Below are 27,984 nucleotides of genomic sequence, written 5' to 3'. Positions count from 1 at the left end.
ATTTGAGCTTTCCCCCTAAATGTTTGAAGGTACCAAATTTGCGTACCCTTTGATAATTCTGACTTTAGGTTGGACATTGAGTCCAATGATTCTGAAGAGGCTCCGTTTGTGGCCTGAGATGCCAGCTGGTTCTGAGGAGCAGTCATACTCTTCATAGCTCGGCTTTCTGATGTTGCACGACGAAGCACGGAAAGAATGGGTGCCTTCTTTGGTTCTTTCTCCTCTGATGCTCTCCTTTCCTCTGAGTAGCTACGAATTCTGGTGGAAATCCCAGCCACTGTTGATTCGATCTTCCTACGCATTGCCAAGACCGGTGATTCATTAAGGTTCTTCACATCCTTTTCATCTTGTTGGACCACTGTATCACCACCACCATCCATGCGGATCATCTCCACATCCTTCTTTTCCTGTGACCCTCTTCGGCCAAGAGTCCAAGAAAGTCGACGTTTTGAAGCAAATGAATCTTCATATTTAGCTGCTTCATCTTTGCGCTCAGTTGATGGTGTTCTTCTCAAGCGCATTGACAACCTCCTCATAAAGCCTTGGTCTTTTTGAGCTTCATGAATGTCCTGGACTGACTTTGATCTCTCCTCAAGTCTTCTTGGTGCTAATTCCAAGGGCGCACCAATTGGCCCGGGTCTGTATATCTCTTCACCTGACTGTGTAGAACTTGACAAAGTTGCTTGTGATTTGTCATCGGCCTTTGATCGGGACAGAAATTTTAGACTTCTTGAGAGAGAAGACTCACGCTTTTTAAACCGGGCCTCAAAGACCTCTTCAGAAGTAATGTCCTCTAAGTCAGCTCCTGTAGACTGTTCTTGCTGAGGTGAAGACTGTGTGGGTGTTTTTGGTGGACTAGATTCTCTAGTTATCATTTCAGGTGATGCAACCCTTGAATATACAGCAGCATGCTCAGTGGTTGACATGATGACAGGCTTTGAAGGACCAGGAATAACAGAGGATGTGTTAGCCAATGAAGATATAGGTACAAATGACGATGGTGAGGTGGTTGCAAGGACAACAGGTGTAGAGGGACCTAAAGGTGTATCATTTTGAGGTTGAAGAGAAGGGACCATTATTGTCTGCATAATGCTAGCATATGCTGATGTTCTGCCATCTGGAAGAGTAACAAGGGCAGGAGGTGATGGTGTTACATAAGGTGACTGAACAGTTCCAGATGTATTAGAATATTCTTGTGTTGGTCTCACAATAACTGAACTTGTGGTGATGATCATCTCAGAGGATTTCACAGGTATATTTACTTCCTTATCTACCTTTTCTTCTAAAATGTCTTCAGTATCTCTCGCTTTCGAGTCAACAATAGCTACAGTGCTTTCCTCTATTTCCATAATCTCTTCTTTTTCTTCTTGCTCTTTTTCTTCCTTCTTTTCTTCTTCTAATTTTGAGCCTTGGACCAAAGGTGGCGAAGGCTCTGCATGACCAGTATACTCTGATTCATTCATTGCTTCTTCTGATATGCTCATGTCCTTCTCCGAGAAAACACTTGTGCTCAAGTGCTCATCAAAATTACTCTCTGTAGGTACCTCATCCATTTTTTCATACAAAGCCTCATCAGGTTTGCTCTCTTTTTCAGTGAAAGATTCCTCACTTTTTGTTTTGGTCGGACTCTCTTGCATAGCAGATTCTGGAGTTGATGGTTTTGGTGAAGGTTCTCTCGGAGTCACAGGACGGGAGTCTAGTTTGATTTGTTCAGTGAGAGCTGACATAGATATAGCTTCTTTAAGCCGTCGCTCTTCCACCTGTGCCAGAGGTATTTCCAAGGGAGCTCCTGACCGTCTATGCAAAGCGATTGGTTCTGAATCACCTTGGCTGAAAGAAGAACTTTTGGGTAAAACCTTTGGTTTAGGAATTTCACCCCTTGGGGAATCACTGGATGCAGATCTGATTAAAGGGGGTGGGCCGAAATGAGCGGTTCGAGTGTAGCGATCTGAAGCTATTGTACGCTTTTCATCACCCATTCCTAATGTCTCCAACAGAGGTCCTCGCAGTCCACTCATCTTGTTATCCACAGAGCCGCCACGAAGAAGTCGCTGTCTCATGAGCTCCAGTTTAAGGGCATAATCTTCTTGACTCAACTTGGCAGTACCTGGGCTTGCGCTCCGCCTTGGTAGTTCCATAGAGACAGCTTTTTTGAGAACCTTTCTGCCATCTTCTGGATTTCCTTCACCAACTCCTTCCTCGGGTGTAATGCGGAGCAACAATGCACTATCAGCTGACCCACCACGTCTCAGCTCTCCCCTTCGTCGTCCACTCTCTGGTCTGTCTGATTCCATGCTGGAACCCCTTTGCAGGGGTTTTCTAGACAGCTCTGGCTTCTGCTGCAATTCTGCAAGTGATTCTTCATCTGAGGAGCCTTTATCATTCTCTTGTGAAGACCTTTTCTGCAGACGGCCTTTACATGTCAGTTCTTCTTTATCATCAGTTTCCATTGGCTCAGGGGATGGAACATCAGAGTCAATCAAATTAGTGGTTCCATTTTGCATCCCTGCTTCCTGCTCACTGTTTTGGATATCATTCAGTGACTTTCTTGATCCAGAAAATTCCATATTAAGTGGCATTGGAATGAAGGGCAGTTCATCAATGTCTTCATCGGAATCCGAGGAAGATGACGGCAAAGGGGAAGCTTCTTTAAGGTGCCTGGGAACTGCAATGGAGATGTGGCTGGAGGAATCATTCAGTAGCTCAGATATGGACCTCATGACCATTTTTGATTTATAGCTGATCAGAGATCTCTAAATAAGAAGAAACAGGACACAGAAAAACAGAAGATGGGATGAATATTTTTGTCTGAGTCATGTGTGAGTATTTGGAATGCAGTGTAATGTAGAAATCCAAAATAAGAATTTACAAAATGCCTCACCTGCCATTTTCTACGAGACACAAACTTCTTCAGGGCCTCTGTACTAATGGCTTTCCCCTTGCTTAGTGTCTGTTCAAAAGGGACAAATGAAATGCAATCAAAAATAAACCAATAACCAAAAATAACATTGATACTACGACTACTACTACTACTACTACTACTTCTATTAGTTTAAAAACATTGCAGAGAGAATGGGTTATGGTGGGACCTTTAATCAGTGTCCTTGTCTTACCTTGAACCACGGATGTCGGAGACATTCCTGAGAATCAGGTCTCCTAAAACACAAAGGACATCATATTCATACTGTTGTCACTATCCAGCATCATTAAGTGATTCCTATTGTCTTAAAAAAGAAACACAGAACAAAGATTCAGTGGGAGCAACAGGCAGAGAGACATGACAGTGACTGAAGGTAAAGACAAGCTGTGAATCTTATAATTTTATAATATCTGAATAAGATGGTCAAACACAAGTGAATTTATCATTCTTTTGATAAATTCTTTACAAGAGTGCTAAATGAAAAGTGACTAGTTGCATGACGACTACTACTCCTCCTATTCTGCATTATGCCTAACAAAAACCCGTTCTCACTTTCATGAATATACATTCCGGTTTGTCACGATGTATCACCAGCCTATAACAGTGACACACTGGCACGTGAAAGTCACAATTGGCAACAAATGTAATCAAGTGTGCATTGTGATGATGTACTGCAAGCTTGCACAGTGCGATATGTGCAAAAACAAACGTGGCATAAATGTTGGAGCTGTACCAAATACGTATATCTTTAGTAGAACTGTGGCACTTACAAAAAAATTCCCAATGATGTTACAGCATGTGCAACAATGCAACAACATGATTTCACAGAACAGTATGGGGTGACCAAAGTAGGTCAAAGGTTCTGACATAAAAAAAACTAAATGTTTGTACATCCTGAAAATTTTACCATGGTTAAAACAAGATTGTGGCACAATGACAATACACCCAGTTTACCACAGCACCTTCCCAATCTTTCTAAAAGGTTTTCCAAGGTGAGGACAAGGTTTCAACCTGTCAAACTGTGTGAAGCAGTGATTCAGCCCTTTGAGTCTGGTCTGCTTAAGGTTTCTTCCTCAATATCATCAGAGGGAGGTTTTCCATACCACTGCTGCCCGTGTGCTTGCTCTACGGGTTGGTAAGGTTAGCCCTTAATTGTGTGAAGCACCTTGAAGTAGCTTTATTGTGATTTGGTGCTATATAAATGAAATAAATTGAACTGAATTGAATTAAGTTAACCTTCCAGCAGGCAAAGCTGAGAAACTGAGAACAGGGCTTCAGCTAGAGCAAGTAGACATCTGATTGAAGTACTCACAGGCTGTCTGCTACTAGCACTTTTATGATGAAACCTTTAGCTTCTCTACAAAGGTCAGCAAACATGCTTTCCTCAAAGGCCACATTATAGTTCCTGATGTTCAGTACAGAGCTGCGATCATTCTCCCCAGCAAATGGAGAAACTCCTGTCAGACTGATAGAAAAAACACAAGTTTAACACAGACATCATTCTTGACAGGCAAACTTAGGAACAAAAAATATGTACATTTATTTCATCACTATATATATCCTCCTGACTACGAGCAAGGCATTTAGGAGGATATACCTGGTAGTCAGGAGGTTACGTCATAAACTTAATGCATTTTCATTTGCATCAAGGGCTGAGTAAAGTAATGTCCTGTTGCCAGTATGGGTATCCTGATTAAAGATAACCATACTAGCATAAAACTCCTCCTATGCGCTTTGGATGATTTCCACCAAACGTCATATGTAGATGACAGTTAATCCCAAGATTAGCTTGAAAGTGTTTGTTTAGGCAAAGGTCAAGTTCATTGGGGTTAAGAATCAAAATTTTGATTTTCACTCCAAAGTACATCAAACTTGGCACATATGTATATGTATGTGGGTTTGGGAATTGCCAAAATTTGCAAGGTCACATTTGTCAAAGGTCAATCATAGGTCAAAATGAAGTACACATCATATATATATATATATATATATATATATATATATATATATATATATATATATATATATATATATATATATATATATATATACTATCCTACCTTTTTATTTAAAAAAAAAACTATATGGATTTGAATGACATGCGATTACACCAATCATGCTTGAACCCTCGTGCGCATGCGTGAGTTTTTTCACGCGTGTCGGTGACGTCATTTCCCTGTGGGCAGGCCTTGAGTGAGATGTGGTCCCGCCCTCTCGGCTGAATTCCTTTGTTTCACACGCTGCTTGAGACGGCGCGCGTTGCTTTATCAAAATTTTTTCTGGACCTGTGAGGAATATCCGAGTGGACACTATTCGAGAAATTAAGCTGGTTTTCGGTGAAAAGTTTAACGGCTGATGAGAGATTATGGGGTGTTTCTGTCGCTGTAAGGACTTCCCACGCAGCGGGACGTCATGCAGCGCTTCCAGGCGCCGTCGTCGGCCTGTTTCAACCTGAAAACATCCTAATTTAAGGCTTAATTCACTCAGGACGTCGTGAGAGAACAGAGAAGATTCAGAAGAGGCCAGCATGAGGACTTTATGCGGACATTCCACTGTTTAAGGACATTTTTTAATGAAAGACGTGCAGGCAAATTCGCTGAGTCGTTTCCGTGTCGTGTGCGCCGTGACAGGAAAAACACCTCTGTGTTGAAAATCATTTGTAAAATTCAGGCGGCTTTTGATGGCTTTCAACAAGTGAGTAACTGAGAAATTGTTTAACAGCTTGGGCATGTTCCAACTTGCCCGTTAAGGTTTCCAACACGGAGGTGTTTTTCCTGTCGCGACCCCCCGCGGTCGGGTCCAGCCCAACATGCGACTCTGCCCGCACGTTCTTTCATTACAAAATGTCCGTTAACAATGGAATGTCCGAATAAATTCCTCATGCCGACTTCTTCTGAAAGTTCTCTGTTCTCTGACGACTTACTGGGTCAACAGAGCCTGAAATGTGGAAGTTTTCAACTTGAAACGGCGAGACGCTGCTGCCTCGAAGCGCAGATCGCCGTCAGGCGCCATGGGCCGTCCTTACGGCGACACTACCAGACCAAAATCTCTCATCAGCCGTTAAAATTTTTACCGAAAACCAGCTGAATTTATCGAATGGTGTCCACTCAGTTGTGCCTTACAGTTTTGAAAAAATTTTGATCAAACAAAGCAGCAGTCTCTGAACCATTCCTAAACAATGAAAAAATCGACGAGAGGGTGGGCGACTCCTCACTCAAAGACTGCCCACAGGCGAATGACCGATATGGTTTTTGAAAAAAATAATAAGGTCGGATACTTTTCTAATAGACCTTGTGTGTGTGTATATATATATATATATATATATATATATATGTTCTCCACTCAGATTGCAATAGCCAATCACAGATTAGCCTTTCTGCCCATCATTTACCTGTATTTTGGCATGCTTGGTGCCAGAAAGTTATGTTGGATCCAAAAGGATCCAAAAAGGCTAGGACCAAAAGTTATATTGGATCGGTTCCCACTGACAAATAGCGTTAGAGCTTACTGCCAACAGCTAGCCAATCAGAGCTATATTGGCCAGAGTTATAGCCAATATAACTATATATATATATATATATATATATATATATATATATATATATATATATACTGTCTTTGAATGAAATTCTTAACCTGGAAAACTAGTTTTATAACATGGCTCTTTGTTCATTTGTTAAATTCATTCATTCATTTTCTGCCACTTATCCGTCCGGGCAGCAGTAGCAACAGACCAAGCGAGCTGGGAAATATCATCCCCTCCACCGTGTCCTGGGTCTTCCCCGAGGCCTCCTCCCAGTTCAACATGCCTAGAAGACCTCCCCAGGGAGACAACTAGGATCAACCTCACCAGTAGCCCAACTGGCTCCTTTTAATGCTGGAAGGCTTGTGGACAGGTTCAAAAGCCCACGTGAACTGGCGCTCAGTAAGAAGGATGGATGTGATGGTGATAAACCAAATTGTTGCAGATTTCACACTTACAGACTCAAAAGGTTAAAATATCTTCAAAAACAATCAATGAAGCTTTGGAACATGTCTGCATTAAATAAATTAATAGTTTTCCTTACCACAGGTATGCAATAACTCCAACTGACCTGGGAAGGAAAAAGAAACATGAAGATGAGAGGGTCCATCAACACAAGAAAGAAAATCTTTTTTTGTGGTGGAAGTACTTTACCAGATATCTGTTGCTTTTGACACAGGAGTCTGATTAACAATTTCTGGTGCAACAAATTCTGGTGTTCCGTATTTGGAGTATTGAGCCTCATCAGGTGTGAGCTTGACTGCATTGCCAAAGTCACAGATTCGGATCTGATCACTGTTCGGTTCCACCATGAGAATGTTATCAGGCTGCAAAAAACAATTTATCAGGAGAAAACATTCTGACTTCATTTTTTTCAATAGGATAAAGGGTGGAATGCGGAAAATCCACAAACATGACTGAGAGAATAAGCAGAAAAAATATTTAAGGCTTAATGCATAATGTCTGAAAAATTACCTTTATGTCCAGATGTATGATGTTTAGGTGGTGAAGATAGTCCAGTCCCTCCAGCACCTGTCTCATGCATGAACGTATCTAGTGGCATCAAAACATAAAAGAACCATTGCTGTTGTTAATTATTATAAAACCAATTTACATTTTAACTGAAATGTTGTATTTATTATACAGTAGTGTTCAGAAGAATAGTAGTGCTATGTGACTAAAAAGATTAATCCAGGTATTGAGTATATTTCTTATTGTTACATGGGAAACAAGGTACCAGTACATTCAGTAGATTCTCACAAATCCAACAAGACCAAGCATTCATGATATGCACACTCTTAAGGCTATGAATTTGGGCTATTAGTAAAAAAAAATAGAAAAGGGGGTGTTCACAATAATAGTAGCATCTGCTGTTGACGCTACAAACTCAAAACTATTATGTTCAAACTGCTTTTTTAGCAATCCTGTGAATCACTAAACTAGTATTTAGCTGTATAACCACAGTTTTTCATGATTTCTTCACATCTACGAGGCATTAATTTTGTTGGTTTGGAACCAAGATTTTGCTCCTTTACTAGTGTGCTTGGGGTCATTGTCTTGTTGAAACACCCATTTCAAGGACATGTCCTCTTCAGCATAAGGCAACATGACCTCTTCAAGTATTTTGACATATCCAAACTGATCCATGATACCTGGTATGCGATATATAGACCCAACACCATAGTAGGAGAAACATACCCATATCATGATGCTTGCACCACCATGCTTCACTGTCTTCACTGTGAACTGTGGCTTGAATTCAGAGTTTGGGGGTCGTCTCACAAACTGTCTGCGGCCCTTGGACCCAAAAAGAACAATTTTACTCTCATCAGTCCACAAATATTCCTCCATTTCTCTTTAGGCCAGTTGATGTGTTCTTTGGCAAATTGTAACCTCTTCTACATGTCTTTTATTTAACAGAGGGACTTTGCGGGGAATTCTTGCAAATAAATTAGCCTCACACAGGCATCTTCTAACTGTCACAGCACTTACAGGTAACTCCAGACTGTCTTTGATCATCCTGGAGCTGATCAATGGGTGAGCCTTTGCCATTCTGGTTATTCTTCTATCCATTTTGATAATTGTTTTCTGTTTCCTTCTACACATCTCTGTTTTTTTTGTGCATTTTAAAGCATTAGAGATCATTGTAGATGAACAGCCTATAATTGTTTTGCACCTGCGTATAAGTTTTCCCCTCTCCAATCAACTTTTTAATCAAACTACGCTGTTCTTCTGAACAATGTCTTTAACGTCCCATTTTCCTCAGGCTTTCAAAGAGAAAAGCATGTTCAACAGGTGCTGGCTTCATCCTTACATAGGGAACACCTAATGCACACCTGTTTGTTCCACAAAATTGACGAACTCACTGACCGAATGCCACACTACTATTATTGTGAACACCCCCTTTTCTACTTTTTTTTACTAATAGCCCAATTTCATAGCCTTAAGAGTGTGCATATCATGAATGCTTGGTTTTGTTGAATTTGTGAGAATCTACTGAATCTACTGGTACCTTGTTTCCCATGTAACAATAAGAAATATACTCAAAACCTGGATTAATCTTTTTAGTCACATAGCACTACTATTATTCTGAACACTACTGATTTACATTCAAGCATTAAAAAACATACATCAGATTCCGTAACTGTTGATTTCCTCGAAAACCTTTCAAGCAGCTCCTCATGACATCTTTCAAATGAATTAAGGGACTATTTTTGCATCCAGTGTAAAAACAATGAGTTTATGTAACATTTTCCACGAGTCTGGAGGGGACCCTGAGCTTGTTTCCGTGATATTTTTGTCCACCATATTGGGAAAGTAACTGTCATTATTTTGAAAGCCGCTGCTGTACTCACAGCAATACCAAGATCCACAACTCAAGTCAATAACGTCAGAACTGTCTTCTGTCACAGACACACTGTGACTGACAGGACTGACACCAGGTTAATTTTGTGTCAACTGATGTTGATCTCCAATAAGGATCCTTCTCTTCAAACATTACAAACTACATTGTGTAACATCATTCAATACCTGACTGTAGATGGTGGCCTGGCTACTTGTTAGTGAATGAGGATGTCCACTCGGGTTTTTTTCATCTCTATGGTATGAAATAATTTTAACAAAACAACTTTCCAAACAAAGACATAAAAGTTACATCTTAAGGCATAGTGCATATTGTGTATTCTAAAGGCTGTATTTGATCGTCATAATGAGGATACATTTCCGTGATGATGATGACTGCATTCTTTTTCTCAAAGGCATCATGAAAATAAAGGACTCTCTCATGATCCAGCTTGGAAAGCAGGTTCATCTCTCGTAGCGCAGAGGTCTTCTTCTTGGCCCGTGTGGAGATAAACTTTGCAGCGTACTCCATGTTGTCTACTTTCTGGGACACAAGTTTCACATAGGAAAATGCACCCCTATGGAAAGAAAAAACAAAACAACTTTTAATTCTGTGATTGTTGAAAGCCAACATGATCCAATCTAATCAAGATAGGAATTTCAACAGGTCAAATCACAGGCTCGTTTTAACTGTTTAATTCAGGTCGGCCATAATGCAAACAATCAGGACCACAGGCCATGAGAAGTCTTCACAGGTTCCCTGGGTTCTGATGACCTGAGGCCCAGTCTGAAACAAGAGATGGATTACTCCCAAATATCAGCCAGTCAGTGTCCCTGGGGCTGCCTTGGAATACGTTCTTTAGGGTCCCTTCACACATAGTGCGAAGTTTGGATGAAGTGCACACTTAGTGAGCATGATGCAGGAATTGTGTGCAAACCCTGTAATGTTGTCCCTGCCTCCAACACCTTGTACACCTGTTGCTACAACTTTTTGTGCACACAAGCGCCTGAAAGACAAAGTGTGTGCTGTGTGAACCCATTGCACCCTCCCGCGGCAAGTGCCGGCCAAATTCCAGGTGACGCACGAAAATCTACCACCGCTCGCATGGCACTTTTGTGGCCAGTCACACTCTTGGCATGAAAAGAGACTGTAGACAATCACTTTCATACTCGCAGAGAAATTCCCACACGATTGTGGCTTTGGTGTGTGTGTTGAGATGGCAGGAGGTGTGTCCAGGTGTAGCTGTGTAAATCTGTGAATCTGGACATTCCAGCTGGACACCACATACTGTGTTTGGACGGACAAGGACAAACAACTGCCCACTGTGACACACGTGTGTCTGTTTGCTGTTATCAAGTGGACATAAATAAAAACATATATCGCTGTGGCGATGTGGTGCAGTGAGCAAGCGTGCATGACGCACACATGGACAGGCTGCTCCCAAGTTGAAACGGACCGCCAGATCAGAACATGCAGCAGGCGGTCTGACTGTCACGTCACCCATGTGAGCTCTGTTCCACATGATGCGGTGTCCTGCGGCGCTTTGTCCACAAGGCATGTGCACGTGCACGTGGAGGTGCGCCAGCAGATGTGGACATGAATGAGACAAGTGAACTTCTTTTCATTCATGTCATTTCCAGACTGTATGTCTGTGACCATGGGTCATTTACAGAGGAACAGATGGATCATATTTGTTTTGCTCGCGTGATAAATGTGGTGTTTTTATATGGTGTGTTATTTAATTTTTTTGTAATACTTCCATGTCCTTCCTGATATGAGGCAGATTCCCTTTTAAAGAAAAAGCTCAGTGGTAAAGTCTCTGACTGGCAATCAGAGCTTCTAGAAGGCACAAATTTGCATCCAGTGGATCGTATGTTTTTTTTTTCCATATAAGCGGCGCGATGTGGTCCCACAGGTACTGTCTGGTTTTTTTATATTTCCTCCACATAAGCAGGGCAATGAGCCGCAGCTGGCACTATGTGTTCCTGCCCAAAAGACACCAGCGCGTGCACGAACTCTCGCAACGGGTTTGTGCATGCCTGCCCGTCGTTGTGATGCTTCGTGGTGCACTAATTTCGAACTGTTTCCCGCTGTTTCGCCATTTTTGACCAAACGCTGTCCAAACCTTGCACTATATGTGAAGGGGCCATTAGCCATGGTTTACAGATCTGTGTGTTTTTAAATGGCTTGAGGGATGGCACATCGTGTGTGCAGTGATCATGTGTGCACCAAAGGAGAAAAATCACGAAGAGCAACTAATACTGGGTTAAAGAAATCTTGCATCAAATAAGAGAGATGTGTCAATAAGGATTTCGATGATGGTACAACATACAGCGCGTCCAGAAAGTGTTCATAGCACTGCAGTTTTTCCATGTTTTTATGTTACAGCCTTATTCCAAAATGGATGAAATATATATTTTTTTCACACAATACCCCATAATGACAATGTGAAAAAGGTTTTTATGAGAATTTTTGCAAATTTATATATATAAAACAAACAAACAAAAAAACCTAAGAAGTCACATAAGATGTAAGTAAGTAAGATGAAAGTATTCACAGCCTTTACCATGAAGCTCAAAATTGAGCTCAAGTGTGTCCTGTTTCTACTGATCATCCTTGAGATGTTTTTGCAGCTTAATTGGAGTCCACCTGGAGTAAATTCAGTTGACTGGACATTTGGAAAGACACACACCTGTCTATATATAAGGTACCACAGTTGACAGTGCATGTCAGAGCACAAACCAAGAATGAGGTCAAAGGAATTGTTTGTAGACCTCTGAGACAGGATTGTCTCAAGGCACAAATCTGGGGAAGGGTACAGAAACATTTCTGCTGCTTTGAAGGTCCCAGTGAGCACAGTGGCCTTCATAGTCTGAAAATGGAAGAAGTTCAGATCAATCAGCACTCTTCCTAGAGCTGGTTGCCATCTAAACTGAGTGATTTGAGGACAAGGACTTAATGAGGGAGGTGACCTGATAGTCACTCTGTCAGAGCTCCAGCATTCCTCTGTGGAGAGAGGAGAACCTTCCAGAAGGTCAACCATCTCTGCAGCAATCCACCAATCAGGCCTGTATGGTAGAGTGGCCAGACAGAAGCCACTCCTTAGTAAAAGACACATGGCAGCCTGCCTGGAGTTTGCCAAAAGGCACCTGAAGGACTCTCAGTCCATGAGAAACAAAATTGTCTGGACTGATGAGACAAAGATTGAACTCTTTGGTGTGAATGTCAGGCGTCATGTTTGGCGGAAAACACACACCATCCCTACAGTGAAGCATGGTGGTGGCAGCATCATGCTGTGGGGATTTTTTTCAGCAAAAGGAACCGGAAGACTAGTCAGGATTGAGGGAAAGATGAATGTAAAAATGTACAGAGACATCCTGGATGAAAACCTGCTCCAGAGCGCTCTTGACCTCAGAGTGGGGTGACAGTTCATATTTCAGGAGGACAATGACCCTAAACACACAGCCAAAATATCAAAGGAGTGGCTTCAGGACAACTCTGTGATTGTCCTTGAGTGGCCCAGCCAGAGCCCAGACCTGAATTTGATTGAACATCTCTGGAGAGATCTGAAAATGACTGTGTACCGATGCTCCCCATCCAACCTGATGGAGTTTGACAGATGGGCAAAACTGGCCAAAGATACGTGCACCAAGCTTGTGGCATATTCAAGAAGACTTGAGGCTGAACAAGTAAAAAGTGTTGAGCAAAGGGTGTGACTACTTATGTACATGTGATTGCTTAGGTTTTTTTTTTTAATAAATTTGAAGGAATTAAGAAAAAAACTTTTTTCATGTTATCATTATGGGGTGTTGTGAGCAGAAGTTTGAGGGGAAAAAAGAATTTACTCAATTTTGGAATAAGGCTGTAACACAACAAAATGTGGTAAAAGTGAAGCACTGTGAATTCTTTTTGGATGCACTGCACAAAACTAGGTGAATGACTTTCTCACCAAGCATTAGTCTTCTCTCTCTCTCTCTTTCTGTCTCACATACTTGCTGGTGCTGTGTTTCACCTCATCCACCACATGACAGAACTGCCCTGGGTCCAACTGTTCAACTCATCCATCTCCATCAACCAGAAGTCACCACTGATATGTGGGTGTCCTCTGGGCCTTTTCCAATTTGTGGGATCCTTAACATTTACACCATATGGCCAAAATGTCATTAGTGACATTCCTCACAATGTAAGTGTTATACCTCATTTCAGGCTCCCTAAGAATGTGTTTGCTTGAAACAATCCATTTCAACAGAACTGGTGCCGCATCTCTTTGGAGGGTGCTTGCCTCCAGACAGACATAATACCAGTCGTTGCTCTATGTCGCTGGATACCATCCAGGTCTCACAACCATATAGTCAGACAGGACTCACAAGAACCATAATGAAACCTGCACAGGTACCACCGTCATTGCTGAACAGAGAATCAAAAATGAAACAATGCCACATTTTGTTGAGCACTAATAATTCTAGTGTGTGCAAAATATACAATTATTTCCCACATTTAATTTGTCTGTGTGTGAGTTCATGTCAGGGATCCTACAAACATTATGGAATGACAACATGAAAATTTTAAGTTTCTCTAAAATATGAATAGAATGATACAGTATTAAATGTGAAATGTGATTTCATATGCCAATATTTGCACTTTTTCTATCCCATATTTGATAAAGTTCATGAGTTTATTCCTTGTTGCAATAATTTTACCATCAAACCTGTTTGCTCTTTTAAGCTCTGATTATTGCTCCTTTGAGAGCAGCTCATTACACAGCTGTCAGTGTGCATTCATCACTTCTCAGCCACTGTATTTTAAATCTGGTGAATTTAGAGTTGGCGCATTTCAAAGCAGATCCCATTAACCCTGGGTTACCTTCAGACTGGGTTTCTATTTTTTAAATTAATCAATGCCTATCAGGCTTTCGGTACGGGCTCTACGAGTCCGTTTTCGCACGGTTCCAAGCTTGTGCACACATGAAGACCTCTACAGTGCCTGAAGTGCAGGATTTCAACTATGTGCAGAATACATAGCTGACCTTCCAATCTCCTTGTGGATGTCATAGTAGTCAGTTAGTCTGCGCATCTTCCTCAGAATGGTTTCTTCATCCTCCACAGGCTCCTCTTTACTCTTAGCTAAAGGGCACATTTCAATTAGATCAAAGAAGCTGATTAAAAGGGAAATTTGTATAATTTTCACAACACTCATGATGATTGTTAAGTCATGGATTGAGTACATTTATGGTATAGCGGCTCCACAGTTTCCTTACCTTCATGAATGGTGAGTTCGGCTTTACAGGACACAGATCCTGCCAGGTTTCTGGCAGTACAAGTATACACTCCAGAATCATCTGGTTGAGCATTTAAGATCACCAGGGAACATTCATTGTCATCATACACAAACGTGTAATGACAGCTCTCCGACAACAGGATGCCATCCTGAAAGCAAGGACTGTAACTTTTAGCAGCAGGTATACCATCTATGCCAAGAGATTGTATGATTTAGTTTAATGTATCGCACATCCAATTTCCATGACGTTATTATATTTTATATAATGGCTGAGTGGAGCCTTGTGATTTCATTGGTGCTTTGTATGTCACATGACATAGATTATTCGTCCCATTTGTGTTGCGTTGCATTTAGAATGCAATTTGGTTCCATACATTTGGTACCATTGCATGCTGTGAACCCCCCCAGCGTTTAGCTAAACATGAGGAGTTTTTTGTGGTGACAGACAATGATTTGAAGGAGCTAATTGACAGTGCTAATTCTTGGAAAACACACACACACACACACACACACACACACACACACACACACACACACACACACACACACACACACACACACACACACACACACACACAAACAAACAAATCCACAGTGCTGGAAGCCGTCTGAAGGCATGAAGAGCTGATAGGAGGAAGTTAGAATGAAAAGTTGGATAAATTTCTGACATGATTTTTTTTTTTTTTTTTTTTGCTGCACTGAGGAGGAACACAGTTTTTTTTTTTTTTTTGTAAGTACACAAAGTCAGTGCACAGTATCACGGACTTCATTGTCAGAATAATTTTTGGACTCCTATTTAAAGTTTGTGTTGGATTGTTGATGTCAAAGCAGCAGGGATGCACAAAAGCTGGACAAATTTTTGACAGTCTTTTTTTTTTTTTTTGGAAGTACACAAAGTCAGTGCAGTGACACACAAAAATGTCCCTTTTCTGTTGTTTGTAAATTAATATAATATCAAATGACAAGGATCTATTTTAGCCATTATATAAAACAAATAATAAATATTTTTACATTCTTTCAATGGAACAAATATTTAATTCAGTATTTAATTTCACCTCATGAAATATTCGTACCATTGAACTCATAAACATTCATTATTTGTATAATTACTAAGGAAACACTGTAGGCTTCCACCAGGCAAGCCTGCCTTACTATTCCAGATAAAACTGATAGAAACCTTGAACCAGAGGATATCCGGTAAGGGTTTTCCCTCCACAACTACAGCAAAGCGAGGCGTCTCGCCGACACAAACGTCCAAGTCTTCCATGATGGTTTCAAAAGTTGGGGGAGCTGTGGGCAGTTATAAATAAGCTGTGGTTACTATTTTCTTAGGTGCTACCATGTGCTTTCACTCAGATATGTGGCAGCATTTGCTCACCTGCCATTTCGATGCTGAAGGTGCAGCTGTCACTGCCATACTTGTTGGAGGCAACAAAGACCATTTCGCTGACATCAGCACTCTTCACTCTTAGCAGCTTGAGGGAATGCTGGTTGTCGTCTGGCATTGTCATCTCATACAGGCCCGGTTTACTGGCCAGAACCACACCCCTCCTGGAATCAAGTGTTTGCATCTTAAACTGCCACCGACTTAGATTATAGTAGGAGTGATGAACGAGCCTCATGCTACAACCACACAGACTAACAAGCGGGGGTGGGTAGGAACGCGCTTCAAGTAATGCACACACGTATAAAAAAATGTTATTTCTTTTTTTGAGGAACAAGCACTTTTCACATTTTCCACCTTTTTTTTAGGTGCATTTGTCATATGGCTTTGCAACAACCACTCCTCTCTGAATCAGGCAGAAGAGAGCAGCTACAGGTATCAAGATATAGTGTGTGATGATAGAGAGAACCACCTGTTCAGGGATTTTGGACTATGATGTGGCACAACAGAGAACAAAAAAGAATTTTATTGAGACAACAGGAGATGACAACATAGATCCAGATTTGAAGAAAGTAACTTGTACTTTGAGGAATTTATTAACTAGGTTTCTCAAATAGGAACTTTAACATTATAATTATAAATGGTATAAATATAAACTTATTTAAAGAGCCCAATGACATTATTCATTTAAGATATGTTATTCCTTTATTAGTCCCTCAATGGGGCATTGTAAAAAGTTAATTATTCCAAAATGGTTTAAATTCATTTTTTTCCCTCAAACTTTTACACATAATACCCCATAACGACAATGTGAAAAAGGTTCTATGAGATTTTTGGAAACGTATTAAAAATAATAAAAAAATGAACAAATAACGTGTACATAAGTATTCACACTCTTTGCCATGAAGCCTAAAACTGAGCTCAGGTGCATCCTCTTTCCGCTACTCATCCTTGAGATGTTTCTACAGCTTAGTTGGAGTCCACTTGGGGTAAATTCAGTTGATTGGACATGATTTGGAAAGGTACACAGCTTTCTACATACAAAACCCACAGTTGACAGTGCATGTCAGATCACAGACCAAAGATGAAGTCAAAGGAATTGTCTGTAGACCTCTGAGATAGGATTGTCTTGAGGCACAAATCTGGGGAAGGGCACAGAAACATTTCTGCTGCTTTGAAGGCCCCAGTGAGCACAGTGGCCTCCACCATCTGTAAATAGAAGTGTGGATCCACCAGAGCTGACGCCTATCTAAACTGAACAATCGGGGGAGAAGGGCCTTAGTCAGGGAGGTGACCAAGAACCCAATGGTTACTCTGTGAGAGCGCCAGCATTCCTCTGTGTAGAGAAGAGAACCTTACAGAAGGACAACCATCTCTGCAGCAATCCACCAATCAGGGCTGTATGGTACGGAAGCAACTCCTTAGTAAAAGGCACATGGAAGCCTGCCTGGAGTTTGCCAAAAGGCACCTCAGACCATGAGAAACAAAATTCTCTGGTCTGATGAGACAAAGATTCAACTCTTTGGCGTTAATACCAGGCATCATGTTTGGAGGAAACCAGGCACCATCCCTACAGTGAAGCATGGTGGTGGTAGCATCATGCTGTGGGGATGTTTTTCAGCAGCAGGAACTGGGAGACAAGTCAGGATTGAGGGAAAGATGAATGCAGCAATGTACATAGACATCCTGGATGAAAACCTGCTCCAGAGCGCTCTTGACCTCAGACTGGGGCCACGATTCATCTTTCAGCAGGACACTGACCCTACGCACACAGCCAAGATACCAAAGGAGTGGCTTCAGGACAACTCTGTGAATGTCTTTGAGTGGCCCAGCCAGAGCCCAGACCTGAATCTGACTGAAAATCTCTGGAGAGATCTGAATGAATGAATGAATTTATTCAGCACACAAATCAACAATAACAAGAACTTAGAACAAAACAACTCAACAATGTACCCGTGTGACCGAAAAGATCACCGGTGTTGATTTAACACTGTCAGTGTTAGTTTTACACTGGTGATTTTACTGTGTACATATAGACACATACATACACATGACGACAAATACCAAAAAGCATGCAAAATTAATCAATGAACTTAAATTTACAAAACACAACCAGACAAACAATGGCACACAACACACAAGCCTGAAAGCAATAACAAAATCGATTTTCAAACTATAACACGGATAGTAATGGATTGTTTGGCTCACAATATGATTTGTTACAGATAATTCTTATGGTTTTCTTTTGCAACAAAAATACTGGATTAGTATTAGTTTTATATGTATTTCCCCAAACCTCAATACAACAGGTCATATATGGAATGAGCAATAAATGATATAAAATAGTTAATGAGCATTGAGAGATGAAATCTTATGCTTTATGCAAGACTGCAATGGCTTTTGACATTTTGGATTTAACAAAATTAATGTGTTTTCCACCTCAGTTTATCATCAATAACAACACCAAGAAATTTAGTATCAGTTAAGATTTCAATTTCAGTTTCATTTAATGATAAATTTCTGCAGAAATTCCTGGACTTGTTTCCAAATATAATCCACTTTGTTTTACCAAAGTGGGGCGATAATTTGTTTCAAGCAAACCATTGTTTAAATTTTTGTAGTTCCTTCTCCATCATGTCCAAGGTCTGTCCCAAATGATCCCCACTACAACGATCTAAAGATGAAGATGAAGAGATCTGTAAATGGCTGTGCACCGATGCTCCACATCCAACCTGATGGAGCTTGAGAGGTGCTGTGAAGAGGAATGGGCAAAACTACCCATAGATAGGTGCGCCAAGCTTGTGGCATCATATTTAAGGAGACTTGAGGCTATAATTGCTGCCAAAGGTGCATCAACAAAGCATTGAGCAAAAGGTGTGAATTCTTATGTACATGTGACCACTTACTTTTTTATTTGTAATAAATTTGTTATTAATAATTTTAATAATAAATTTTAATAATAAATTTTTGTAAAAAAAGTGAAGTGCCATCAATACTTTATGGATGCACTGTAACTACAAAGTGCTGATAAAATTAACTCCTTGAAATAGCAGTACATAAAACTACTTTCATGAAATGTATTTCTTTATTTAGTTTTGGTTTGTACTACATCCATACTATCTCCAGTTTCAGTTTATACAAACTAAAATAAGATACAAATTAATTTAAAACAAAACACAAAAGTTTGAAAAGTTACTTTTACCCAATTATACATGCGTTTATTACTTCTACGGGAATAACAGCACATAAATATTTGCAAGATTTGAGTTTAAGTTTTAGGTTATCCCAACGCTGAAAAAATAATTATGAAATAAATCTGAATGGTACAAAGACAAAGGAGACAGATACCTCTTCCAGATGACTGCAGCATCAACGTGATTGAGTGTGACAGTGATGGTGACTGATTGGTTTTCCATCACATATACAATGTCTGGTTTATCAGTAATGACTGGAGCCTCCTGAATATATGGACCTAGCAGAAAAACGAAATTTGCATCACATCAAAAGTTTAAACAGAATACAATTCATTTGGACAGAGGAAGTTTTATTTTTTATTTGTTTATGGATAACACCAAAAAATTAAAAAAGAAAAATGAAAGCCCAGTCACATAAAGCTGTGTGATACTGGATAATGAACTGCTCTGTAAACTGAAACCTGCGGTACCTCGGTCGACGAGCTGCACACAGTCAGTGGCAGGTGAGGGCTTGCTGAAAGCCTTGGCAGTTATAGTCAGGATCCTGAACGCATAGCAGACACCTTTGGAGAGGGTGGTGATGGTGTATGTGGTCTCTGTCAGGCCGGAAGCTATGATCGTCCACTGGATGGAGCCCAGGGCTTGTTGCTGGATGGCATACATCAAGGAGCTGGGGTCTGAAATTAAGAAAAAACAAAAAACAAAAAAAAAACCACGGAGTCTTTTACTCTCAACTGCTCCACTGCAATATTTATTAGAGAATTATTATTATTATTGCTATTATTTTCCACTCAGATAAAATGTATTTACAATTTAACACTGTGGTGTTCAGGGCAAACCCATGTTGGATTTTGTTCATATTTAAAATTCAAATTGTACTTTTTAAATTATTCAATTACTTTTACTTTTTTTTTTATTAATTAATTATTTTTTATCATTGCATAAAACCAACAAAATGTCATATGTAAGACTCATAAAATATTGAAAGAAGTCAATCTTAATGCACTCTTAACTCCTTCTAGATTTGTCACAGGATAATTTGGTAAAGTGTGTAATATAGATCATGCAGCCAGTCCAATCTGTGTAAACCTGATCCCGTCAGTTCTCAGAAGCTAAGCAGCATGCAGTCTGGTTAGAGCTTGGATGAGAGACCTCTTTGGAACACCAGGAGCTGTGTGTGTTTCTCCAGATAAAATTGTTGTGTCAGGAAGGACATCTGCTGTAAAACTTGTGCCAAATACCAATTTTGTATCTGGCTGCATCCGCTGTGGTGATCCTGAACAAAACAGGAGCAGCCGAAAGGACAACAACAGCAACAACATGTAATAAAGACCACACAGACAATAGGAACTAAATAGTAATTAATGTGCTATACCCGCTCATTCCAAAGAAGGGTCACAGGGGAGCTATAGCCTGTCCCAGCTGTCATAGGGCAAGAGACCACAGGGGCACATATTGACAGACAAACACATTCACACCTACAGTCAATTTAAAGTTTCCAGTTCACTGAAGCCGCATGATGTTGGAAGTGAGTGAAGCCAGAGGACCCAAAGGAAACCCATGCAAACATGGGGAGAACATCTAAACTCCACACAGAAAGGACCAGGTGGGAAGCAATCCCAGGACCTTCTTGTTGTGAGGCAACAGTACTAACCAATAATCCACCATGCCACGGGGAAGCAATTTAGGACAACTGGAATAGTACTGCTGATGTTGTGAGAGAGACAGCTAGGAAGGTACTGGGTGTGACATCTGGACTGTGGAAGGAAGACAAGGACAGTTGGTGGTGGAAAGAAGATGTCCAGGAAAGCATAGGTGGTGGAAAGAAGATGTCCAGGAAAGCATAAGAAGAAAGGCTGGTAAAAAGCATTGGGACAGTTGGAAAGATGAAGAAAGTCGACAGGGCTACAAGGAGATGTGGTATTGTATGAGGAAGTTTGGAGTGGCAGAGAAGCATGTGAGTGTAGTGCAGGACATGTACAAGGATAGTGTGACAGTGGTGAGATGTAGGAATGACAAACTCATTCAAGGTAGAGGTGGGATTTCACCAAGGATCAGCTCTGAGTCCTTTCTTGTTCGCAATCGCAATGGACAGGTTGACAGATGACATCAGACAGAATGGTCCATGGACTATGATGTTTGCAGAGGACATTGTGAGAGTAGAGAGCAGGTTGTCTAGAGTATGACTCTAGCCTGGAAATGTGTAGATATGCTTTAGAGAGAAGGGGAATGAAAGTCAGTAGGACCAAGACTGAGTACATGTGGGTGAATGAGAGGGAGCCCAGTGGAATAGTGGGGTTACAAGGAGTAGAGGTGGTTAAGGTAGATGACTTTAAATACTTGGGGTCAACTGTCCAAAGTAATGGAGAGTGTAGTAGAGAGGTAAATAAGAGAGTGCAGACAGGGTGGAGTGGGTGGAGAAAGGTGGCAGGAGTGATTTGTGACCAAAGAATATCTGCAAGAGTGAAGGGGAAAGTTTTCAAGACAGTAGTGAGACCAGGTATGTTTTAGAGAGGTGGCACTAACAAGCTGACAGGAGGCAGAGCTGGAGGTGGCAGAGTTGAAGATGTTGTAATTCTATTTGGGAGTGATGAGGATGGACAGGATTAGGAATGAACATATCAGAGGGACAGCTCAGGTGACTCGGTTTGGAGGCAAACTTAGAGAGGTGAGATTAAGATGGTTTGGACATGTGCAGAGGAGGGACCCAGGGTATATAGGGAGAAGGATGCTGAGGATGGAGCCACCAGGGGGAGGAGACAAGGGAGGCCAAAGAGGAGGTTTATGGATGTGGTGAGGGAGGACATGGAGGTTATTGGTGTGACAGAGGAAGATGCAGAGGACAGCATGAAATGGAAATGATTGATCTGCTGTGGCGACCCCTAACCGGAGCAGCCGAAAAGAAAAAGAAGCAGAAAAGATATTTTGCATAAAAATATGGAATAATTCTATGAGCATGAAACCAATGGCACCACAAGCACAGTGTCCATATGATGCATTGTGTTACCTAATTTATTGTCACTGTGTTTGTGTTAATCTCACTGTGATAATCTCTAAAATTACAATGGATTTGTTTGTATGAAACAATCAGGATCCTGTCATTGACACGTACCAATGGAAGGATCCAACCTTCTGGGTTTCTTCCAACTCAAAGTGATGGTTTTCCCAGTGATAGACTCTATTACTGGAGTTCCATCAGGGGGGTCAGGCAGAATATCTGAAAAAGAATAATATTGGAGATAGAGCTGGATATACAGCACATCAGACTTGTTTATCTTATTCACTCTGACCCACTGACAAAGAAAAGTAAAACTGAGTAATACAAGTTGATCGAACATAAAGGCTTGCAACTATGGAACTATATTTGCCTACATTAGCAACATAAAAATGCCTAACACGATTTTGATCAAACCTGGCAGGTACAATGGGCCTAAGGATAGAAAGAAGACTTTTTATTTTCGTTGGGATCAGTAACCAGGTCATATGCTAATATAGTGGTAAATGGCAAATTTATTGAAATAAGTTCAGATATTTTATTTCATGGATATACTTGTTGCTTGCCAAAGAAGAAATGAAAATCACCTGTGACGTAGAGATGAGCATAGCAGGTGGCCTTGCCGACTTTGTTGGAGATAACAGTCTTGTAGACTCCTCCATGAGCATGGCACACAAAGCGGATGACCAGGCTGTGGACGTCTCGGACTACCAATAACCAAGAGACAGTGAAAGGTGAGGTATTAATAATATTATATTGTAATATAGGTTTTTCTTTAAGTATTTTCTGGAACATTTGTCAAAACCAAGCTTATTACGTCAGAAGATTCTATAACATCCAACAACTTTTCAGTTGGTGTTCTTACGTATAAGGATTCAGGAGCGAACATTTATTCTTTACCCACCACATGACCAAGTACATTGACGACAGTGGTAAGGAAAAAACACAATTACAGGAAGAAACCTCAAGCAGACCAGGCTCAGTGTGGCATCCATCTGCGTTGGCCATATTATAACAAATAAAACACAAAACAAGATTGACAGAACCAAAGCCATTGCACTGGCTGTGCCAAGAGTGCTGCAAAAGACTGCTCCTCCATAGCTGCAGAACATGTGCTGTGTGCAGGGCCTCATGATATGATGGGGGCCTCATTTTATGTGCTTATGCGGCACAATTATGTGCACCATAGTTTCACCAGCAAAGCCCCAAACTATCACTTGTCATACCCACACCACCTGACTGATATAAGGCACAGCTGTGTAACGTCAAACACGTGCATCGTGCTCAATGGTTGCGCGTATGTGCATGTTGGAGGTAATTGATCAATCAAATCGTCAGTAATCACATCATCATGCCCTGCTGTCATGACTATTAACAGCTCAGCATACTTAGGTACATGTTATAACTTGTTTGTTTAAACCCAAAATGCAGATAGTAACCACACCAGAAATGAAATAATAAGTGATTTTATTTACCATAAAATATAAGGTGAAGTCCAAAAACAGGGAGCAGTCCAAAAATATTGTGTATAATGGAGAGGAGTCTGGTGGCAGCATGAAGTGACAAGGAGACAAAGACAAAGAGGGGCATACAAAAGATACTTGACAGGAACAAAGCAAAAACGAGAATAATCCAGCAATTTAGGAAGAACTGTGACCAACTGAAATATTGAACAGGAAGAGGGGTCTGTCAAGCACAATAGATTAACAACAAGGCTTCAAATTTGCAAAATCCAAATCCCAATAGGACCCAGCAAATTTCATTTTGACAATGATAAATCATGTTGCATGTACAAACCTCACTTATTTGCATGTTCCCTCCCAGAATTTTGTGCAGTCAAGGGTGGATTGGCCATTGGGAGTACCAGGATTTTTTCCCAGTGGGTCAATCAATAATGGGCCAATGGCTACTCGTTTTTTTTTTTCTTTTTTCCTGCGCCTTGCCATGGTAAGTCTCCCGGCCCAGGGAGAGAGACATGCACTGGCCCACAGAGCTCAGCTGCAGCCTGCAGACAGCATAGCCCCTGTGGCTTGTCTGTCAAAAGAATACCTGAACCAATTGTGGCCCTATGATAGGCTACAAAGGCCCAGGAGTCCCACCCACGCATGTTCTAGACCCCTCATGTCCAATCACCTTTAATGATGAGTAATCATGATGAGAGAGAGAGAGAGAGAGACAGAGACAGAGAGAGAGAGAGAGAGAGAGAGGGGGAGAGAGAGAGAGAGAGAGAGAGAGAGAGAGAGAGAGAGAGAGAGAGACAACACAGCAGAACATGAAAAACAAAGTGAGCCACAAATAGGAGAAAAACTGGAGAGCCGGTGCAGAAAAACTGAGGGAAAAGAAAAAACAAGCTCTTGCGACTGATGCCGTTAAGAACAGAACAAGTTGAGAGATGTTTACTGTAGGGGCTGGCCTTGTAGGGGCACCTGTGGGTCCCTCTCAGCCACAGCAGGTGGTCGTGGAGTCAGACAGCAAAAGTGGCAGTGAGGCTCCTGCTGCCATGGAGGTGGTATAGGAGCAGGAGGATATTGGTAGTGGTGGCATTGATAGCAGGTGTGTGCCAGCATGGTGTGGATAAACACTAATTCATATAAATGTTTGGACTTTCATATAAATGAAAATGCTCCCCCCCCTCCTTTTCTGGTTGCACCTATGGGTCCATGTGAGCAACATACTATGTAGTCATAATGTATTTTATTCAAGGCTCCAGAATATAAAGGGATATTGTTCAGTGTAGCAGTGTTATTAAGGGCTTGTGTGTTTATATGTACTTCAACAGGGGGCGAGTTGGCACAGTACACAGTAAAGTCCAGGGCTGAATTTTTTTCCCAGTCCAGCCCTGCCAGTAATTGTATATTCATACAGGCAAATGTGCTAAATAGACAATACATGGTATTTAGCGCAACTGAAAGATGCAATCATCAGTGGGCTCTCTTCGTAAATCACCATGCAGGTGTATTTGCATGCAAACCTTTAGTCTCCTTCTGGTATGTTTCTGTTTCTTTGAAGAGGTCTGAACATTGTGCCAGTTTTAATCTACTTACACTGTGTCATTTTCCTGTCATCAGTACTCTCAATTCTTTTGCCGTTATGGAACCAGGCGATTGTTGGATACGGCAAACCAGCCACTTTGCATTTGAGCACCGCCTCTTTTCCCTCGATCACATCCAAGTCATAAAGGGGCTTGATGAAGTCAGGCATGGTGAAACGCTCCACCTCATTCTCTGGAATTTCTGGCTCCTCTGGGATTGATGGCATCTTTTCCAGTTTCGCCCTAAGGAGAAGAACAGAAGATGGCTGAGATGAAAGGAGGAAAGAAATAAACAAAAACAGAATCATGGATTAAGTCTAAATTAATTACAATGGTGTTATTTTGGAAAAGATGTCTTAAGGTTTGTATCATTAAAATTATATTTTTAATTAATTGAAATAATGATGTTTGGAATTGGAGTTTCTATGTCTAAGTCATGACAGATATACTCCTCTGTCAAATGTTCTACATCTTGCCGTGGCCTATGCAATTGATAATCCAGAGGGTCTCAAACTGATTCCAGAAAGGGCCAAGAGGGTGCAGGCTTTCTTTGCAACCACCCACTTCTCCACCTGGGGTAATAAGTCTGCACTGACCTAAAGGGGACAGCACACCCTTTTCTGACAAAGAATCATGGTCTCAGATTTGGAGGTGCTGATTCTCATCCCAGTTGCTTCACACTCTGCCTCAGACCTGCTCAGAGCACATTGGAGGTCACTAGCTGATGAAGCCAACAGAACCACATCATCTGCAAAAGGCAGAGATGCAACTCTGAGGTCACCTAACTGGACACCATCCGGTCCCTGAGTGCGCCTTGAAATCCCATCCATGAAGATCACAAACAGGACTGGTGGCAAGGGGTAGCCCTGGTGGAGTTCAACACCCACCGAGAACAGGTGTAATGTAATGCTGAGAATGCGGACACAGTTCCCACTTTGGCAGAGACCAAAGTAGAGTGGAGAGATAATCCTTTAATGAAATTGTATTAAGGCCCCCTAGGGTCAAATAATAACCATACAATAGCATAGTTTCCTGATGTTTCATGTTTATGATGCATAATCTACAAAAGTTCATGAATCAGAGAACAACTGCAGTGCATCCAGTGACAAATGAGCTCCTACATCTGTGAAGAGATGGCTGGCCGTGGTTCTTGTATGTAAAGTTCGGCCGAGTTCTCGGCCTCCCCCTGGATGTTACGTGCTGTGGCAGTGTAGAAACCCTCATCTTCGTTGGTCACATGGGAAATAATCAGAGAGTGGCGTCCTCCTTCCTGAATAATTCGAATATCTTCACTTTCTGTAAGTGGATGGTCTAAAGAACAAAAAAGTCTGCATTTACACTTCACATCACAGCTAGAGGGTGCAACAACATATTGAAAAAAGAAAAACATAAAACATAAAAATGTGAACAAGATAATGGCAAAAGCAAAAAGAAAAAAAAAATAAAGAATGAAAAGTAATTAAAAACAACCACACAATTTTTTTCTATGGTGCATGACCCACAGTGTCCCCATGCGGGAGTTTGGACTTGTTCTATAGTCTTGATGAGTATCATATTGTTCCTAACATGCAAAACTCCCTTTTGCATTGTGTCATCATATGTTTAAAGACAAGTATTCAACCTTGACTCTTTATATTATTCAGTTTATTTCTTGATACATCTGAAAATAAATATAATAAATCATTGATCTTTCATTAATATAGAATGAAGGGTCATGTCACTGGAGTCAAAAGTCAAAACAGGCGCTTCCAGTCAAATAAAACGTTCACTGACAGTCAAAGTAAACTTAAGGTCTGTTATTAAAATCTAAAATCTGTTCTCTAGTCTCAGTGGTTACTGAGATCTGAGTAGAGGGTGAACCTTGTTGATTTTGCTTGTAGTAATGCTGTTTGTGAAAAAGTGTAGCCTTACTTGTGTACTGCTTTGAGGTGACTAATGATATAAGAATTGTTGTCAAATTAGTTTCAAGATTCAGGTTTACTTAAACTCTAACAATTCAGTTCAATTTAAAGTCAAGACTACTATTTCAGTTGTTCCTGAGATCAGGAATTAGAGAATCATGCACAGTCACATTCAGATTATAATGCACTGATACATTTTATTGATCATGCAATAATAGAAAAGTTATTATACTTATTTTTTTTAAAGATTACTTGGAATTAAAGGCACCTTGTCAGCTTTATTATATTACCCTGTACATCTGTGCAGCAGGGTATTGTTATCACTGATGTATGTCTGTGTATATGTGGACAAGATAAGTCAAAAATGTACAGTATCGGGGGTCAAGGTGAAGGAGAACATGGTCCAAAAAACAGCTTTAAAAAAAATGTCAACAACCACGAAGCATAGATAAATCAAACTTGGTTGGAATATTACTTGGATTAATACACTTGTGGTTAGAAGTATTCATACACTCATTCATACACAAATGGTATGGTAATTTGGGTTTTTAATGATGTCCTTGAACTGTTCTTTTGCCAGGGTGGAATGACTGTACAGCATACGTATATCAAGTTTGTATGTATTTTGGACTCACTCTAATCCACATAGCCTCAAATATATACATATTCACTTAAATATTTTATTAATTTTTGTTGAAGGTTCTACAATGGCTTTTAAGGTAACAAGGCCAAGACCTGTTAACTCCTCATTAATGATCATGATTGACTTTAACTGGTAGTTTCTCGTTGCCAGCACTCATTGGGTTGACCAATACTCAGAACACTGAGAAAGTCCAAGGAACTCTGTGAAGATCCAAAGAAGGAGAACTGTAGATTTACACAAGATGTAAAAGTCTCTTGGAGCCATTTCTAAATAA

The 27,984-nt window shown here is 40.8% G+C and overlaps 1 protein-coding gene across 1 annotated transcript in view; it reads right to left on the bottom strand.

The window, feature by feature from the left end:
- LOC117524446 (striated muscle preferentially expressed protein kinase-like) overlaps positions 1 to 27,984 on the bottom strand; it is a 150,324-nt gene that overhangs the window by 36,335 nt on the left and 86,005 nt on the right. Inside the window, 19 exon segments of the mRNA XM_034186232.1 lie at positions 47 to 2,753; positions 2,882 to 2,950; positions 3,114 to 3,156; positions 4,233 to 4,385; positions 6,988 to 7,014; positions 7,098 to 7,270; positions 7,419 to 7,496; positions 9,074 to 9,131; positions 9,662 to 9,862; positions 14,312 to 14,408; positions 14,543 to 14,711; positions 15,740 to 15,852; positions 15,941 to 16,113; positions 19,295 to 19,418; positions 19,611 to 19,817; positions 22,253 to 22,357; positions 22,723 to 22,842; positions 25,180 to 25,409; positions 26,288 to 26,477. Coding sequence (XP_034042123.1) covers positions 47 to 2,753; positions 2,882 to 2,950; positions 3,114 to 3,156; positions 4,233 to 4,385; positions 6,988 to 7,014; positions 7,098 to 7,270; positions 7,419 to 7,496; positions 9,074 to 9,131; positions 9,662 to 9,862; positions 14,312 to 14,408; positions 14,543 to 14,711; positions 15,740 to 15,852; positions 15,941 to 16,113; positions 19,295 to 19,418; positions 19,611 to 19,817; positions 22,253 to 22,357; positions 22,723 to 22,842; positions 25,180 to 25,409; positions 26,288 to 26,477 — 5,037 coding nt within the window.

Source organism: Thalassophryne amazonica, chromosome 14 (assembly GCF_902500255.1).
Source record: "Thalassophryne amazonica chromosome 14, fThaAma1.1, whole genome shotgun sequence".
NCBI classification, from domain to species: domain Eukaryota; kingdom Metazoa; phylum Chordata; class Actinopteri; order Batrachoidiformes; family Batrachoididae; genus Thalassophryne; species Thalassophryne amazonica.
The sequence above is the reverse complement of the archived record's forward strand: the minus strand, read 5'-3'. Positions and strand labels throughout refer to the sequence as shown.